Consider the following 19,510-nt stretch of genomic DNA (forward strand, 5'->3'; position numbering starts at 1 on the left):
CTGCGATGAGAAGACAAACAGACCTGGGTGAGTAGAGAGAAAGGGTGGTGCTCAATTCAGAATCAGGAGGACTAAAGAACTGTGGAGAGCAGAGACCTTGGGAGCTCGTGTGGGTGGGGCTCAGGGAGAGGCCCTCTGAGGAGAACAACTCACATGCTGAGATAAAAGGATTCCCCTAGTCCGTTGCTAGTGGCACATGCTTATAATCCTAGTTACTCAGGACGCTGAGATCTCTGGAATGCAGTTTAAAGATAACCTGGGCAGGAAAGTCCATAAGATTCTTACCTCCAATTAACCACCAGGTGGAGCTGTGGTTCAAAGTGGTAGAACGCTAGTCTCGAACAAAAAAACAGCTCAGGGACAGCGCTCAGGGTCCAAGTTCAAGCCCCAGGAACAAAAAGGAAAAATGGATGCCCATGTTTCATCATCACCCTGTGCAAAAGCAAGACAAAGATGTCATTGCATTCCCACTGAGCAGACAGGGGTGCTTTGCTTGGTCCTTCAAAACCCCTCCCATGCTGAGTGGACATCTTCCTAGCACTCAGGATCATGGAGAAGGTTTTTCCATCTTTCCCCCCACCTTCTTCCCACAGGGCAGGCACAAGTGTCGATGTAAGGACCACTACGTGGGAGACGGGCTGAACTGTGAGCCAGAGCAATTGCCCCTGGACCGCTGCTTACAGGACAATGGGCAGTGCCACGCAGATGCCCACTGTGCCGACCTCCACTTCCAGGGTCAGTGTGGCTGGGACAAAGCACCTTTCTTGGGGAAAGGGCCTGCGCAAGAAGAGAAAGCAAGACAAAACAACACTGAGCCCAGGAGTCTCTGCATTGCGCAGACCAAGGGAGGGAGCTGAGAGGCACAGGCAACTCCCAGTCGGTCCTTGAGCTGTTAGGAGTTCAGAGGGTGTCTGTCATGAGTTTGCTCCCTGCTTGCTTTACTCCTATTGCTTAGCAACCAGCCTTACTGCTATTGGCTGGAAATTCATGTAAATCCAAGAAGCACAGCTCTGGCTATTTCAGAGTCACTGCAGAAGCAATTTCTTAACCATTGTCAGGATGGTCACGTATTGATTGGCATATGTCCACATCTTCCCAAGGATGGTATGGATGGCTTGTAATAAACAAACACAAGAAAGGCACAAGGCCTCACATGGAAATGCAGAGGCCCAGGAGACAGATGAAAGAAAGCTTTAAGGGATCCAGGGCCAGACCGAACATAAACTTCAGAATCTTTGAAAGCATCTTGGGGCACTGCCCTGTGTGGCCAGCCAGTATTTGTAGGGATCTCTGAGTGGACTTGGCCTTGTTCTTTAGATATGATCATATCTCAATAACAACTAATGACTTAACTCTGTGACACATCTCAAACCCTTCCAGGATGAACTAGAGGAAGTATACTGAGAAAACATACAGAGAGCATGGAAGACATTCCTTCCAGAGTCCCTGGGTAGTTAAGAGACTTTTTTAAAAGACAAAGAGGGGAAAAAGTTGTAACACAGAAGTCGGAAATGTGTTGCGTGCTCTTGGCAGTTGAAATGAAAAGGCAAGAATAGTCAGAGAATTCACAAAAGGAACTCAGCTATGTGTGAACTTGCATTCACACCAGATTTATTCACAATAGCAAAAAGATAAAAACAACCCAGGGCCTCTCTGTGGATAAACAAAATTCAGTACATTCACACAATGGAATATTATTCAGCCTTGAGAGGATATGAAATATACACTGCAGCATGGTTCACCCTTGCAAACAATGTACTAAGAGAAATGAACCAGACACTACATGGCTCAGCATGCGATGGAATAGACAGGGACAGAAAATGGAATAGAAGGACAGGGGACAGAGGGAGATTGGGAAAGTATTGTCTAATGGGCACAGAGTTTCCGTTTGGGATGATGGTGATGTACTAGAAATGGGCAGTGTAGTGGCCATCCAACTGTGCACATATAGTTAAGAGTTATATACTTGGCTAGCCACTAGTGGTGGCTCACACCTGTAATCCTAGCTACTGAAGAGGCTAAGATCTGAGGGTTGTGGTTTGAAGCTAGCCAGGACAGAAGAGTTGGGAAGACTTTTGTCACCAATTAACAAGCAGGAAAATAAAAAAAGCAGAAATTAGGAATGATTAAGAGACAATTCAGGAAGAAGGTTAGACATTTATGTTAATGAAGGAGTGGGATGAAAGAAGCAGTGTAAGGAGAGAAATCAACAAGCATAATAAATCTAATCAAGTATTCATTATGTAAAACACTAATAAACATTCCCAGGGATAAAATGTTAGCAAGTAAGATATTAAAGTGATATCTAATGTAAACAAAAAAAGCAGAAATTGGAAGTATGGCTCAAGTGGGGCAAGCCTTGAGCAGAATAATCTGAAGGAGGGGCTGGGAAGGTGGCTCAGTGGTAGAGCGCTTGCCTTGCATGCCTGAAGCCCTGGGTTCGATTCTTCACCACCACATAAGCAAAAAGAAAAAAGCCAGAAGTGAGCCTGTGGCTCAAGTAGTAGAGCGCTAGCCTTGAGCTGAAGAGCTGAGGGACAGTGCCCAGGCCCAGAGTTCAGGCCTCACAACCAGACCCCCCCCAAAAAAAGAATAATCTGAAGGATAACACCTGGCCTTGAGTTCATGCTCCAGCGGGCGCGCGCGCGCGCACACACACACACACACACACACACACAGAGTTATACACTTAAAATGATGACATACTTTGTCATGACAAATTTTTTTTAAAAATCTGAAAAGGAAAAGTCTCAAGGCAAGAAAAGGAAGTCCAGAAGGCATTAGATGGAGGCCAGGGGCTACAGTAGAGACCTTATAGATGCTTAAACTGGGCCAAACAGAGTTGCTGAGGGAAGGATGAGATGGTGGGAAGAGGCAGGGCGTGGTATCAAGGCTGTGACCACATGGTATCGGGTTCTGTACTGAGCAGGGGATGGAGATGAGGGAGGAAAAAAACAACAATGGACAGAAGCCTAAACAAAAGGAAAGGCTCCCCTCCCCCATCAGCCAAGGTTTCCATCCTGAAAGAGCCAACACACCAGTGCTGCTGGGCCAGAATGATTGGACAAGACAGCCTGATTAGGGGCATGTTACATTCACATTAACGACAGAACTTCCAGGTAGAGAGATTTTATAGGCAGCTACTGGGAGGGGGGGGGGGTGCACAGAAGTGAGCACCTTGGATCAGGTGATTAGGAGTGTGAAGTCATCTAGTCAGTTCATCTGGTCAGTCGCCTGCTCTCATAGCTCATTCACAGGAGGAAATCCACACAGCTGGTGGATCATTCACTGGCAGGATTCCTCTATGAATCTTGAAATCCTTTGTTTGGAAGCACTGCCAACTATGTGAGCTAGTAGGTGATTCCTCTCCCTCCTCTCCAGACACCACTGTTGGGGTGTTCCATCTCCGGTCCCCACTGGGCCAATACAAGTTGACCTTTGACAAGGCTAAAGAGGCCTGTGCCAATGAAGCCGCAGCCCTGGCCACCTACGCCCAGCTCTCCTATGCCCAGAAGGTGAGTCCCTGGTACACAGACAGTGGAGGGAGCCTCTTCTTAAGATGGGGAAGAAAGCTTTCTGCCTTCCCGGAGTTAATCCAGGAAGCTCATGGAGCAATAATAATAATTCACCATGTTCAGTGCCAGGCTTTTGCTGTGTAGCAGGCACTGGGTAAGGTGCTTCATTGACATGACTATCCACCCTCATGACAGCCCTGTAGGTAAGACTCACTGCCCTCATTTGTCAGACAGAGAAAACAAGAATTTCTAAGGTTAAATAAAATAGCCAGTGTCACTCAGCTAAGAGGTGACCGATCTAATTTTCACATACAGCTCTGACTTCAAAAGTCTATTCTCAACCTTAAGAATCCACCTGTCAAAGCAGAGACAGAGACAGGAAGCATATAACTCATGCTGGGGAAATGGAACCATCAATAGCCAAATGCCCAGGAGGACCTCCCAGAACACAAAGCAGTTGAGGGTCTCTGGAATTCTCAGAACCCTGGGGCTACTCGGGTGATGAAGGAAACACATGGAGCCAGCGCAGGCTTCCTCCCCTAGCAGGGAGGAATTGAGGGGCTCTGGTCAGGGATGCACTCCTAGCCTCTGAAACCAGAAAACCTCCCCAGGTCTGAGTTGGGGGTACTCTCTCTACCACCACCAAACCTCTCTATTTCAGACCTCAAATTCTTGACCAAAGAACAAATCCTTCTGTGTAAGGACTGAGAGGCTTGGAGGTTCTGAACCTCTGCTCTCCTCCTTGCTTTGAACAAGCCATTGAAATCTGTCCTTCCTGACCTGTTTGTCCAAGGAGCAAAGATCACATGGCCCAAAATGTGTGAGCAGGAACTCACTAATCAAGTTTTATTAAGATAACTGATCTGGAATAAGCTGCTTGGTTTGAACCTGCTACTTGCTGACCTGCAAATTTTTTTTAACAAGTTGCTTACCTTCTCTTTGTCTCAATTACTTCAGTTATCTCAATTATATGATAAGAATTTCCAACCTCAAAAAAAAAAAAAAAGAATTTCCAACTTCATAGAGTCGATGTGATGGTAAAACATACTAACACAGAAAAAGCCCTTGCAAGAGAACCTGGATCCAAATACACTACTAAAGGTCAGGATGACAGCGGTGGTATCACAGTAGTGATGGTAATGATGATGGTAATGGTGACAATGATGTTCATGGAAAAAAAATGGCAACAATGATACATTAGAGTTCTAGCACCAATTGAAGTTTTGTTATCTCATGAGCAGAAGAGTTTGTCCTAGAGGTTTATAAATAAGTGACTAATAACCAATCTTTCTCAAGAGCCCAGAGGAGAGCATATGAAGGACTTGGATACCTACAAGAAACAAAGGGCTCTGTAGTTATGCATTCCATGGTGTCATTAAAAAAAATAGTGTGACCACCTAATGTGTTCTAGGCACAGGAGGACAACAGGCAAAATGGGACTTGGCTCTTTGGAGCTTCCGGTTCGATTGGAGAATGAGGAACTAGCCCAGTGATTCTGCAGCAAACATGAACGTTCAGCTCATCTGTATTTGTGTCTGTGTCCCTTGCAGGCCAGCTATCACCTCTGTTCAGCTGGTTGGCTAGACGGTGGGTGGGTGGCCTATCCCACGGCCTATGCCTCTATGAAATGCGGCTCTGGTTTTGTTGGGATAGTGGATTACGGTCCCAGGGTCAACAAGAGTGAAATGTGGGATGTCTTCTGCTATCGGATGAAAGGTAACCACCCCGGGGCTACACTTCAGGCTGAAGGCCATGCAGGGGCTGAGCCATCCTCAGCCTGGCCAGCCAATGGGTGAGCAGCGTGGCCCAGGCCCCTGACTCGCTATGGTGGGAGCTTATGTGCCTCTGTTTCCCAGATGTCAACTGCACCTGCAAGGAAGGCTATGTGGGAGATGGCTTCTCCTGCAGTGGGAACCTACTGCAGGTCCTGATGACCTTCCCCTCGCTCACGAACTTCCTGACGGTATGATCACACCTCTTGCTTCTGTATTGAGCCTAGAGGGTTGGTTCTGAACTGCTGTTAAAGGGGTGTTAAAGGAAGCCAGAGGCTCACAGCTCACCTCGTTTTTATCTGAGCCCTGGCTTTGCCATTCATCTGTTGCCCAACTTTAAGCAGAGGGCTTCCTCCCTGAACCTGTTTTCTCATCTGTAAAATAGCATCACTAGCCACATAGGATTATTGTGATTGTTAAATGAGTTGACGTGTATGAAGCATTTAGACCATGTGGTCCACACAGAGAAAATTCTACAATGATGTTGGCTGGTCTTGTGACTTGGGCTTGCAGCTAGAGTCTCTAGCCTGGCTGTGAATCTTGTTTTCATGGGCAGGGTAGGCACGGTTAGCTAGGTCTACCAGGTGATCACCCAGACAGTCAAAGTAACATAGAGACAGCCAGCCTTTTGTACCACACTTAAGCACATCAATAATCTCCAAGTTATGTCCCATGAAGAGAAAGCTCCATTTGACTAATCACAGAAACAAACAAATAATAATTAATGACAGCTAACATTTCCTGAGCTTTATACCTTGCCCTGGGCTCTGTGCCGAGCCCTTTCAAGGCTATTTCCTTTGGGCAATGGACTATAAAAGCTCCATAAGAAATTTCCCTGCCTTCACCGCCACTGTTTCTCCAACATCTCAGACAGAACACTGCACTAATAGCTACCCAACAAATACTTTGCTAGAAGTATGCAAATTTATATGGTAACTTCTATCATTCCCAGTGTTTTAGATGAAGAAACTGAGGCTTAGAAAGGTCACGGATGCAGCCTAACATCCCAGATGGGGCTCAAATCCAAACCTACCTGGTGCCAGCCTCCTTGTCATCTTTTATGGGGAGGAACGGAGGCAGCCAGTGGCTGAGCCACTGTCCCTAGCAGAATGGCCAGTGATCCCAAGAGAAGAGGATGCTGGTCATCAGAGCAGGGCTGGCAGGACCAGGGCAGAAGGGGCACCAAGGACTCCAAAGTACAAACCCCTTTTTCTACAAAGGAGAGGCAGCCACCTAACTGGTGTAAAAATCTCAAGTCTCCATGAATACACCAAAGATAAACGCTAAAACCAACATGTCTGCTGCTTGGCTTATGACAGCATTTCAGAGCGAAGGCAGTATTAGAACACAATTCCAGTAAATTACTTACCTTCTAGAACTGGGCCTCGGTGGCCCTGTCTGTCCGTGCAAGGAAAGAGTAGAACTTCAAACGTGTTCACTAAATGTTTATCAAGTACTTACAAGGTGATGAGGTATATCAGGGAACAAAACAGATCATAAACAGAACAAACAAATACATACTAGAGTGGAAAAGAACATGTCAAGCTGGGAGTAGAGAGAAACAAACAAATCCATCAGGCTGAGACTGGTCTAGGATCATAGGATTCTTCAAGGAAAGGAAAAGGCCTCCTAAAACTCTCCCAAGAGACAGCAACAAGAAACAGCAAAGACTTGAGGCTAAAATCACAAATTCCCATGAGCCTTTCCAGACACCTGTCACGAGCAAGCTACGTGAGAAACCTAAGCAAACATGTTTGCATCTTCTCACAATGCCAGCATGTGTTGACTAACAAGAAATTCACAGGTGAGGTCAGTTTTGCCAAGTTCTACTGTTTTCACCTGGTATTCGGGCTATTGGCAAACACGGTTTCTTCTATTTCAAGTTAAGCACTGATACTGACTCTCAGACCACACGTTCTACTTTACACAAATGCCTAGGAAAGGGTTGCAGCAGTTGCAGGGTTTATAAGCGTCTTTTAAATGGCAAGAGCTGAGAGCAGATACAGATGGAGCATAATGAAGCCAATTGCAGAGCTGATCTGACACTAGCTGCCACAGCACGGAGCTGCTTCCAGACACGACGCCAGTTCTAGGTGCAGAACTGGTTCTTAGTGGGTCTTGTTAAGCGGGGTGATGGGGGAGGGGACCGAGCATGCTGAGCTGAAACCCCAAGAACAGAGTTGGGATTCAAACCCATGATCTGATGGCAGTTCCTAGATTTCCTGTAAGCCAGTGTTAGGTACTCTAGGAGTGTGCCTTAGGAGTGTTAGAACTTAACACTCCTTCTTTAAGATGATGCGGGTGAGAAGGTTGGTCAGGTGTGTTTCATAAGCTCACCACCTGATTTTCCTGATAATGAGTTTGATATGCCCAGGTAGTGATGTGCTGTTCATAGGTGGTAATGTTCTATTTGCATAAATAAGTCCCTTACGGTTCATACTAGACAGATGGTGGCTGTTTACTTGTACAAACAAGATATAGAGTCATTCTGCTTCCGCCATTGCACTCAAAATGAAGCAAACTGCTGTTTCCTAAAGCCAAGGCACAGCCTGAAAATGATTGATCTCTATAATGTGAGGGGCACTGCCTAATTTCTACTGTATCCCAGTTCACACACTAGGACTGGTCTCGCTGACAGCTTCCTTCTTCTCTCCAGAAAGTGCTGGCTTATTCCAACAGCTCAGCCAAAGGCCAGGCATTTCTGAAACACCTGACAGACCTATCCATCCACGGGACCCTCTTTGTGCCACAAAACAGCGGGCTGCAGGAAAATGAGGTGAGTCAAGTCCACCAGTGCCCACACTTCACACTGGGATGAGTTCCCCAGCACCACCATCATGCTGCGTCACCAATGACCCCGAATGCAGTGGCCACACAATTTCATTGTTCACATATCGGCCAACCCTCTGCTACTTCTGGTCTAGGCACGTTCCAATCTGAGACCAGCCTTGGAGTCTTGGCGGGTCAGCGCCACGGGGCTCTTAGGCCCCAGCAGGCTAGCCCAGGCACGTTCTCATGAAGATGGCCAGGAGCAAGAGTGGCAAATGCAAACTCAAATCTCACTCGTGCTTTTCAAACCTCTGGTCATGTTTGCTAACACGCCACTGGCCAACAAACAGGTCGCATGACTAAGTCAGAGTGAGAGTAGGGTACATACCAGCCAGGGAGGTGGGACAAGAGGAGAGAAGCAGAAGAATGAGTGGGGGAAATGACTTGAAGGCACACGAGAATGCACAGTATACGCCACAGAACTGGGAAGAGTAAGGGCAAAGAGGGTGGGGGATGGAGATGTTGAAGGGATGGCACAGATCAAGATGCACTGTATACATAAATAGCTTTGTTACATGACGAACACTGAATACAGAACCTACAAATTAAGAAAAGGGAGGGAGGGGGATGGCGTTAGGAGGGGTGGGTGAGAATGTTGAAAGGGGTAACATTGATCAAGAGGCACTGTAGTCAGACACTGCTCTGTTGAGTGACAACTCCTCTGTACAATTACTCAAAGAAAAATTATAAATATATATATATATATATTAATATAAGAGTAGGAAGCAGAGTTACATGGGCGGAGAGAATGAAAGGGTAAAGAACAGGGGTCATTGATACTGTCAGTCCACTGACATCAACCTTGAGGTGGCAGACAGAACAGGATTTATTCCAACTTCCCAGGCCCTAGCCAGCTATCTGAGGGTCTGTCTGCCTGGTACTCAGCCCGGACCTCCTCTTTCTAGGGAAGCACCTAAAAGCTTTGCTTTAGACAATACAGATGACAGTCAGCCCCGCATCGTAGCTATAGGAGAGCTTTTGCAAGGCCTAACAATGCCCAAGAAAAATTTGGTATTTTCCTTGGTATTTTTCAGCCTCAAAACACACCCCCCAAACATTCTTACGTTTCTCCTCTCCTCTCAGACGCTGTCTGGGCGGGACATTGAGCATCACCTGGCCAATGTCAACATCACGTTCTACAATGACCTTGTCAATGGTACCATCCTGCAGACAAGGCTGGGAAGCCAGCTACTCATCACTACCAGCCAGGACCAGCTCCAACAGGTAGGAAATCTTGGCTGTCATAAGCAAGCTATGTCAGAGACAGACCCTTTTGTGTCTTTCCACAGTGTATTGGCTAACAATAAATTCACCAGCTATGTCAAATTCAAATTCATTGGCTTCAATTGACCAAAGTACTACTGACTTCACTTGGTATTTGTGGCCACTGGTAAACACAGGCTCTTCTATTTGCATTTTAATTTGCAATATGAACTATCAGATCACACATCCTGTTTCACATAATCATACATAAGGTGACAGAAAGACTCTCCTGCCCAGGCTAGCGTGCTAGGGCAGCCCTGTGCAGATCTAACCTACAGTCACTCATGACTGGTCTTAGATCAGAGCATGCCAACATCAGATGTAACAGGTGGTTAGCGCATATGTCATCTCTGTGTTGCCACTGTTTTGGAGTAATTTGTGGCACAGCAGTGTTGCAGAGACAGATTTTTGTGTGTATATGCTGTTACTGGGGCTTGAACACTGGGCCTGGGTACTGTCTCTTAGCATTATCATTCAAGGATGGCACTCTACCATTTGAGCCACACCCCTACTTCCTTTTTTTTCTTCTTGATGATAGTTAATTGAAAATGACAGTTGCATGGACTTGCCTGTCAAAGCTGGCTTTAAATTGTAAAATCCTCCAATCTCAGGCTCCTGGGTAGCTAGGATTACAAAGGGGAGCCACCAGCCCCTTGCTTCAGATACTTTAGTCTGAAGTGTAGATACCAGCAACTGAATCATAAAGAGTTAAAGCTTGGACTAAGGGGCCTTATTGAAGGCAAGAGTACAGAGCGCTGATACTGATGCAAAGTCACTGCAGGTAGCTACATACCAACATAATGAACTGGGTCACGGAGCCACCCTGGCACGAGACTACTAAAGTGCAGAGCTGGTTCTAGGCACAAACCTAGTTCCAAATGGCCATTCAAGTGGGCTGTATCCATCAGGGGGATCAAGCTGAGCTGCAGCCCTAGGAACGCAGCTGAGAATTTGTCACCTGTTTATCCTGTGCTGTGCGTACTGGGCGATCCCATGACGGGCTGTGGATGCCTTTCTATCCCTGCTAGGTGTTGCTCTGGGTGAGCTTTCCATAGGCAGTAATATCTTATTTGCATAAATAAGTCATTTACCAGTCCGAGCCTCATGGATTGTACCGGACAGATGGTGGTTGTTTATTTGCATAAATAAGATGTAAAGACATTCTACCTTAGCATTTGCATTCCAAATAAAGCAAACTGCTGTTTTGTAAAGTAGAGTCACTGAGTCCAAGGCAGAGGCTGAAAGCTCTTCTACATAATATGGAGTAATTTATCAGGGAACAACCCACCACATGGCCAGCCCTCCACATGGCTTATTGGGAAAACAGCCTGAATATAATCCAACCAAAGGCCCTGGCATGCAATTGGTGCCTAATGGAAGAAAACTAGTATATGAGAGTACACTCTAAATCCATAGGTACCATAAAGGCAAACAGTCCCTACACTGGGCAAGGAACCCAGCTTCAGAAGCTGGTAATGAGAATGAGAAATTAAACCACTGCAAGCAAAGCTGTTTGTTCTCTAGCTTGGTTTCTGTCAGCTTGTCAGTCTATCCCAGACATTGACAGGATAGCTTTGCAATCAAATGGACCCGATGTGAATTCATGCATCTGCCACTTGTTAGCTGGAAGAACTAAGACAGTTATCTAACTCCTCTGTGCTCCTCATCTGTTAAGTGGGGATTGTGATGAAGGTATTAATGACAGTGAAGGTGATGGTGGTTAATTTAATCGTGGTAATGGTAGACAGGGAAACTTCCTTCTAGACTCTTAAAGTCCATGACTGAGTCTTAAAATTACACTAGCATAAGAAAAATCCACAGTAGAAAAGTGTACAAAATCTACTTAGTATTTTATGTGTATAAGGCCATCCTTACACACACACAAAGACCCTAAGAAGAAGTAAAGACTGACAGTTTAAATATTTTTTTTGTCAGTCATGGGGCTTGAACTCAGGCCCTGGGCACAGTCTGTGAGGTCTTCTCACTCAAGGCTAGTGATTTACTATTTTGAGCCACAGTGCCACTTCTGGTTTTCTGGTGGTTAACTGAAGAGAAGAGTCTCATGGACTTTCCTGCCCAGGCTGGCTTTGAACCCTCATCCTCAGATCTCAGCCTCCTGAGTAGCTAGGATCACAGCTGTGAGCCACCAGTGCCCAGCAAGTTTAAATACTTTTCAAACAAATGAACAACCAAAAATAAAATGTATGTGAAGAAGTTACAAAATAGTTTGCTAAGAGCAAATTGTAGAACCATAACTAGAAGTCACAGTAAAAACCAATGGTTTGTACAGACAGATTCTGACATCAGCTCTTGGTCACTGGTGATAAGAACATTCTACTCTTCCTAGGAGAGCAAGAGCCCCCTCTTCCTTAGTAAATTCTATGACCTGCTTTTAGACAGAAAGCAGGAGGTCAGAGAATCTTTTATTCCTCAAGTGCCTTCAACCAGAAAAGAAATTCAACATGCCTAACATATATCTTTAAGTGGCATCTCTGAACCCCTTCAGAGATGATGGTGGTGGTAGTGGTGATGGGTGGTGGTGATATCGATGATAGTGACGGCGATGATGGTGATTATGATGATGAGAACTGTGCTGATGATGTTAACGATGATGGCGATCGCTGCTGCTGTGATGACTGTGATGATGAAGGTGGTGGTAATGATGGTGTGGATGAGGGCATTGACCAATGGTGATGGTGATTATGATAGTGAAGATCATGGTGAGGCTGGCAGTGATGATGTTGATGGTAATGACAGTGATGATGGTGGTAATGATGATGATGATAATGGTGATGGTGGTAGTGATGACAGTGATAATGAGTGATAATGACTCAGTGGAGGGGTACCACTTACTATCTTGGTGACCCTGAACATACCATTTTTCTTCTAGTAGCTCATGTGTCTTACAAGAGGGTTGCAGCAATGAGATCTCTGCTGCCCTTAGATCTGCTTGTTGGAGGTTTAAGAACAACCAGCATGTTCTGGGCTGAACAGATAGTGAAGACAGGACTGATACCTAGGTTCTGGGCCTCAAGGAAGCCGAACCGAAGGGCTGCCATGTGGAAAGAAGGCCGGGATGGTCACAGGTGTACAGCTATTCCCTTCTCATTTCCCTAGGAGACCCGGTTTGTGGATGGAAGAACCATTTTGCAGTGGGATATCTTTGCCTCCAATGGGATCATCCATGTCATTTCCAAGCCTCTAAAAGCACCTCCTGCCCCAGCAGTGAGTATCCAAGTTTCACTGTGAGGGAAAGAACCTAATTCTACTGTCTAAGCTGCTACTGGAAGCCTTCTCCACCAGCTCCCTCCTATCAGGATTAGAGAACCTCCCGCCCCGCTGGTGGGGGCTGGCTTTCAGGATGCTCCACCCTGGCTGGTCTGCAACCCAGCACCTGCCACCAGGTTGAGGAAGGATGACCACAAGGAGCCAAAGGAGCTCTGCAATGGCTTCTCCACTCTGCGCTACCTGGGAGCTCCAACTTCCTCATCAGCAACATTGGGGCTCCTTCTTTGAAAAGAACTGAGCCCAAAACTATAAAATACAAAGTTCCTGGCACATAGGACAGGCTCTCAAAAGTTGGCTGTCACTGTTGTTGTTAGTATTCTAATTGTTTCCCAGAAGCAGGAAGGAGAGGGTAAACTGCTAGCTGCCGGAAGGCTCCATAACATAGTAGTTAGGCACATCAGCTCCAAAGCCAGACTAGGTCTGTGTGATCCTGGGTAAGTGCTTAACCTCTCTGTACCCCAGTTTACCAGCATAAGAAAGGAAACAATCAGAATTTCCCTGTCTTTGAACTACTGTAACACTTAAATGGGGTTATTTCAGTTAAAGGGTTTAGAACAACCCTGCCAATATTGGGGGTGGGGGGGGGTGGATACATATTACCTTACCATCAGTTTTTCTCTCAGTTACACCAAGATGCCTGGGATCAGCAAGAGCAGGTGAACTTCAGAAGTGCACCTCTCTGGAAGAATCTGCTTCCCAAAATGACCTCTCTCTTTTCTGCATCCAGACTCACTCTGGCTTGGGAACCGGGATTTCCTTCACCATCATCCTGGTCATCGCAGCAATTGCTCTGGCTGCCTATTCTTACTTCCGGCTAAACTGGAGAACAATTGGCTTCCAGCATTTTGAGGTAAGAAAAGTGGGGACACAATCACAGGTGTTGCCTTAGTTCATCTCCTGTTTTCTCACAGATAGTGATAGTAACCCGGGCTGTTACGATCAACCCAGTGATGGATTGGCTGGGTGATGTATTTAACAACAAAGAAAGACTTAGACTTACAGTTCTGGTGGGCGTCTCACAAGTGCAGGAGCTGGGAGCTTGCATCTTCTCAGCTACCAGTCAGGGCCTTGTGCTGCTCCAGCTGGGGAGGAAAGCTGCAAAAGAAGCAAAGCAGCAGAGACACCTCCCTTTCTGACACCCCACCCCAACGTGGAAACTCACTTAGTCCTGCAAGAGTACGAACTTATTACAAGGCATTCACTTCTTTGAATAACCTAATCGCTTCTTTAAAAAAACAAAAACCCCTGGGCTGGGAAGGTGGCTCAGTGGTAGAGTGCTTGCTTTGCATGCATGAGGCCCTGAGTTCGAGTCCTCAGCACTACATAAGCAGAAAAAGCTGAAGTGGAGCAGTGGCTCAAGTGGTAGAGCACTCGCCTTGAGCTGAAGAGCTGAGGGACAGTGTCCAGACCCAGAGTTCAGGCCCCACGACCCACAGAAAAAAAAAAAATTTCCTCCAACAATAGTGATCACATTTCACAGTGTGCTCAGGAAGGGACAAACCACATGGGGTCTGGGCTACCTCTACCGACCCAGGGCCTCACTCAGAAGCCAGTACTTGGTACACCAGCAAAGGTGGCCATCCTGCCCCTTGGCTCCTGCCTTCTGGGTGGAGTCTCTTCCCCTAGATGACCTACGATGGCAGATCCAAGCCTCTCTTCCTTGCTGAGGCAGAGTTTGGTAAGGAGTAAGAGCTCCTAGGCATAAGCTGCCTCCCACCCCTCCCCCACCCCCAGCCTCTGTGCCAGGGGTTTGGCTTGAGACAGATTCACCAGAGTCCCATGGAGTCACCATTCATCTGAGGAGGCCCACTCTCCTGGGAAGGTTTTTCAGGCAAGTATCCACCAGGATGGACTTGCACTGCAGGACTTGTCCCTAAGGCTCGACACCACCACAGGCCCTCACATTACAGGAGGCTTAGAATTGTTCTGCTCTGTTCGCATGGTTGAGTGCCTCTCAGGTCAACAGCAAGCTGGCCATCAAGTGACCTGTGTGTCAGTCACTTTCCATTACTGTGACAATAAAAAAAAAAATGAGATCACTACAACTTACATGGGGAAAAAAACACTCATTTGTCTCCTGATTTCTGAGGTTTCAGTCCATGGCGCCATGGCCTTGGGCCTGTGGTAAGGCAGTAAGGCAGGAGCATGTGGTAGGGAAATTGCTCACCTTGGTGACTAGAAGCAAAAAGAAAGAAAGGATGAGGAGAAGCCAGGGCTTCGATATCTCCCTCAGGGGCCCAGTCCCAATAACCAAACTTCCTCTTCCCAGGAATAGCATGGACTAAGGCCTAAGCCTACAATAAATACATGGACAGAAATGGAAATAGAAGGATCACAGTCTGTGATCACAGGATCACAGTCCCAGGCCAGACTGGGCAAAAGACCCTATCTGGAAGAAAAGGAAAGAAAAAAAGCAAAAGGGCTATGGGAATGGCACAATGGTAGAGCACTTGCCTAGCAAATAGGAGGCTCTGCCTTCAAATTCCAGTGCATAATAGGACAAAATTCCCAGAGGCAGAGGCTGGCTTGCTGAAGTCAGTACTGGCTCTCAGCCCCTGTGCTCATCTCTCTGAGCAGTCAGAAGAGGACATCGATGTTGCAGCTTTTGGCAGGCAGCAGTCTGAGAATATCTCGAACCCCACGTATGAGAGCGCAACCTCGGAACCCTCAGAACCTTCCTACGATCCCTTCATGGTGAGTTGGCTCTTGCATCAGGTTTGGGGTTCAGGTGGGTCCAAAAGCACCTATTCTGTACATCTCAGGGTTCTTCTGAGGAGACCGCAGAAGTCATGCACAATCAAAGTAAAGGACTAAGAGCTTCCTGCCCCCAATGTCATGACCAGTTAGTGTCACAACAAAGTGAAGTGACATTCTTGAGCAGAAATACCGCTAAAAACGCTAACATTTATGAGGTGGCAGGTGCAAAACAAGACACAAGGCCTTCTAAGAAGGGTTTTTCTTTCAGCTATCCTTTTTTAAAACTTATACGCACATAGGTTTCTCTACCTGCTGGCAGACTGCTTCTTGCTTTGGGAACTACTTTTATTTTATTTTATTTATTTTATTTATTTTTGTCGATTGTGGGGCTTGAACTCTGGGCTTGAACGCTATCCCTCAGCTCTTCAGCTCAAGGCTAGCACTCTACCACTTGAGCCACAGCGCCACTCCTGGTTTTCTGAGTGGTTTATTGGAGATAAGAGTCACATGGACTTTTGAGCCTGGGCTGGCTTTGAACCATAATACTCAGATCTCAGCCTCCTGAGTAGCTAGGATTACAGGCCTAAGCCATGGGCGCCTGGCTGGAACTACTTTTCTTAATGGGACCTTTTTATATCTAGGTGGATAATCTGCTCTGGTCCTTCCTGAAATGCGGACTTATTTCTAGAGTTAATTCATACTTGAGCTTAAATGGGACCTCCTCTGACTTCCATCTAGGGGATCCCATGGCAGGAGACCCTGAATGTGAAAGATACATTTGCCCATGAGTTCTCTCCTTCTCCCTCCCTCTCCTCTTTCCTCTTTTACGACAGTAGTAGGGCCTGAACTGGGTGTTGTCCCTTAGCTCTTTTGATGAAGGCTGGCCCTCTATACTTGAGCCACAACTCCACTCCTTCCTTCCTATTCTGAACTGAGAACTATTCTATTCTGTTCCCCAGTCCTATTCTGGACCAAGGAAATGAACTTAATTAGTGTGTGTGTGTGTGTGTGTGTGTGTGTGTGCGTGCGTGTGTGTGTGTCAGTACTGGGGCTTGAACTCAGGGCCTCATATTCTCACTTCATTTGTTGTCTCAAGGCTAGAGCTACAGCACTTGAGACATACCTCTAGTTCCTTAATTTTTCCTCTTCTGTAACAATCAGAAAACTGAAAGCCAGTGTCCTTTTTTATTAGCTTGACTGGCTCAGCAGCCAGCCTTCCTGAAGCCAAGGAAAACACACTTGAATCGGGGCTTGTGTGTATCTAACCCTCATGCAACACTAACCAAATCAGGTAGCTGCTGTGATCGTCTCAGGCATACACCTGTATTAGTCCCCACCAGAGCCATATTTTAGATACTAAAATTTAACAAATTGGCGACAAAAGATGACAAAAATGATTTCTTGCACTATTTTTAAGCTTGTATAACAATGCAATCAGCATTATTATTTTCCTGAAGTAAACTAGCATGAATACCCTGTGGCTCTTTCTGCCTGTAGTAGCAGATTTAGTATCTTTGCAATACCTTGGGAAGTAGCCAGATCATCAATTTTACTTTGTTTAAATCTGTGTAGAAGTGATCTAGATTTCAAGGGTGAGTTCAGCTAAACTGCATGTATCAACTAATAGGAGTTTACTTCTGCAAGCCTCATTATATTAAAACCAGCATCCTTTTAAAAAGCAGAGGGAAGGGCTGGGAAGGTGGCTCAGTGGTAGGGCACTTGCCTTAAATGCCTAAGGCCCTGGGTTCGATTCCTCAGCACCACATAAGCAAAAAGAAAAAAACGGAAGTGGCACTGTGGCTCAAGTGGTAGAGTGCTAGCCTTGAGCTGAAGAGCTGAGGGACAGCGCCCAGGCCCAGAGTTCAGGCCCCACGACCGGACAATAAATAAAAAATAAATAAAATAAAAAGCAGAGGGAAAACGAGCTCTGTGCCTTCTCAACTAAGTGTTCTTCTCCAAGGGGTCTCTATCAGCTCTGTGCACGGACCTGAGATAGACTATTGTAGAAGCAGGATTCCGCTATACCTGTTCAGACCAGGTGGCACACATGTTTTGGTAACAGGAATCCTGACAGGAGGCTGGGGATGTGGGGTGTGGCTTCTATTTGCAGTCTTCTCAAAACTCACCAGCCACCCGTATGCCAGGCTCAGGATGTATGTCTTAACCTGAAAGAAGTTTTTATACACATATTAATCACCACCTTTCACAGGGTGCCTGTCTGGCTAAATGTAGAATAGAATCCTCACACCTCCATAGGAAGCAAAGACTATGCAGCCTGTGTTGAAAACCACACAGGCAACAGCAAATAGAGCCAGCATGGCCCCATGAGCAGTCCTCCCTACCACCCAACCTCACCTCCAGACATGCAGCAGCCACCTGGACAAACGTTCCCACCCTGTGTGCTCAGAAGAATCATGGTTTAACCCTCAGATCAGAGGGCTAAAAGAAGGTTCAACCTAGGAGGGGAAAATGTGCTCCCTGGCAAGTGTTTTGCTGCTCTGGGGTGCCCCCTGTGACTGTTTCATTGCCCTGTCTCTTCCAGGATGCTGACGAACAGCAGGTGGAGAGCAGCGACCCCTTAGGGGCACTGTGAGAGCCAGAGGGAAGCAGCCAGCCATGGCAGCCATCTGGGCCACCAGAGCATGGTCCAGGCTCCACAGTGAATCCTCAGCACCAGATGCTTCTGACGAATGTACGGTCTTGGGGCATCTTTAACAAAGAAGCTCTCAGAAGCTGTACCTCGTTTCTTTGGTTTGGGAGTTATTCTGTGAGTGAGCGGGGGATGCTGTTACAAAGTCTACCAGGGGGACTTTTCCCTCCTCTGAGCCTCTACTGTGTATCTTTGTACCTTCAGCTGATTCTACATTCTTCCCTACATGATGAGCAACTGAGATCCTGTCTTACTTCCTACTAGATTGTAAGCTCCTGAGGACGAGGGACTGGCCTCCCTCAGCCTCATATCCCAGCACCATGCCTGGCACGTGCAATGTGCTCAATAAAAAAATCAACAAGACAAAGTGAGCATTTCAGGGAACAAAAACACCATCCCAGGAAAGGAGCAAATATTGAAAACAAAATCCATTTATTTGAGCTAATTTTCAATTAGCCATCATATCTTGCTTGATGAATTCTTCTTGCTTCATTCAGTTTTGTTTTCTTGCTTGTGTGTTTAAAAAGACAGAGCCAGTCAGGTGCCAGTAGCTCATGTCTATGATCCTAGTCACTCAGGAAGCTGAGATCTGAGGATTGCAGTTCAAAGCCAGCCTGGGTAGGAAAGTCCATGAGATTCTTATCCCCAATTAGCTACCCCCCAAAAAAGCCAAAAGTGGAGCAGTGGCTCAAGTGGTTTGGTATTAGTCTTGAACACAAAAGCTCAGAGGCCCTGAGTTCAATCCCCAGAACCGGTACCAAAATTAAGGACATACCCACAATGAGATGCCATGCTACACCCACTAAGAAGGCTATAATTAGTAGTATGTAGAGAAACTGGGACCCTCATGCTTGGCTGGTAAGAATGTAACATGGTACAGCTACTATGGAAAACTGTGGCAGTTCCCCCACAAAGCTACATACAGGATTACTATATGACCCAGAAATCCCACTCCTATGTATATATGCCCATGAGAAATGAAAATATCCACACAAAAGCCTACATATGCATGTTCATAATATCATTATTCTTAACAGACAGAAGTAGAATCAATACCAGGTGTCGTGGTATGTACCTGTAATACCAGCTACTAAAGAGACTCAGGTAAAAGGATCCTGGTTTGAGATTAGCTGGGGCAAAGTTAATACAAGACTATTTGAAAAACAAACTAGGGCATGGCTCAAGCAGTACAGTATAACAGTACAGTATAACCTGAATTCAGTACTCAGTAACACACACACAAGGGACTTATCATCTGATAAATGAATGATCAAACTGTGATACATTCATATAATTAATCCTTTTTAAAAAAAAGTCCTACTATGTGCAACAATATACACGAACGTGGCATTATATGTAAAAGACAAAATAGGTTCGCATTATATAGCTTAGGCTGGCTTTAAACTCTGCATTCTCCTGCCTCAGCCTCCCGAGTGCTGGGATTTTAGGCATATGCCATCATGCCCAACTATGCTACTTATTCAAGAGATCGTTGG

The 19,510-nt window shown here is 46.1% G+C and overlaps 1 protein-coding gene across 1 annotated transcript in view; it reads left to right on the forward strand.

Moving 5' to 3' along the window:
• Stab2 (stabilin 2) overlaps positions 1 to 18,561 on the forward strand; it is a 143,538-nt gene extending 124,977 nt beyond the window's left edge. Inside the window, exons 56-65 of the mRNA XM_013019092.1 lie at positions 594 to 735; positions 3,382 to 3,515; positions 5,066 to 5,231; positions 5,372 to 5,478; positions 7,944 to 8,063; positions 9,200 to 9,340; positions 12,497 to 12,604; positions 13,395 to 13,517; positions 15,245 to 15,361; positions 17,907 to 18,561. Of these exons, the coding sequence (XP_012874546.1) occupies positions 594 to 735; positions 3,382 to 3,515; positions 5,066 to 5,231; positions 5,372 to 5,478; positions 7,944 to 8,063; positions 9,200 to 9,340; positions 12,497 to 12,604; positions 13,395 to 13,517; positions 15,245 to 15,361; positions 17,907 to 17,957 (1,209 nt within the window). The 3' untranslated portion in view covers positions 17,958 to 18,561. The remainder of the gene's footprint in view (positions 1 to 593; positions 736 to 3,381; positions 3,516 to 5,065; positions 5,232 to 5,371; positions 5,479 to 7,943; positions 8,064 to 9,199; positions 9,341 to 12,496; positions 12,605 to 13,394; positions 13,518 to 15,244; positions 15,362 to 17,906) is intronic.
• Positions 18,562 to 19,510: the final 949 nt, after the last annotated feature.

Source organism: Dipodomys ordii, unplaced genomic scaffold (assembly GCF_000151885.1).
Source record: "Dipodomys ordii isolate 6190 unplaced genomic scaffold, Dord_2.0 Scaffold3, whole genome shotgun sequence".
NCBI classification, from domain to species: domain Eukaryota; kingdom Metazoa; phylum Chordata; class Mammalia; order Rodentia; family Heteromyidae; genus Dipodomys; species Dipodomys ordii.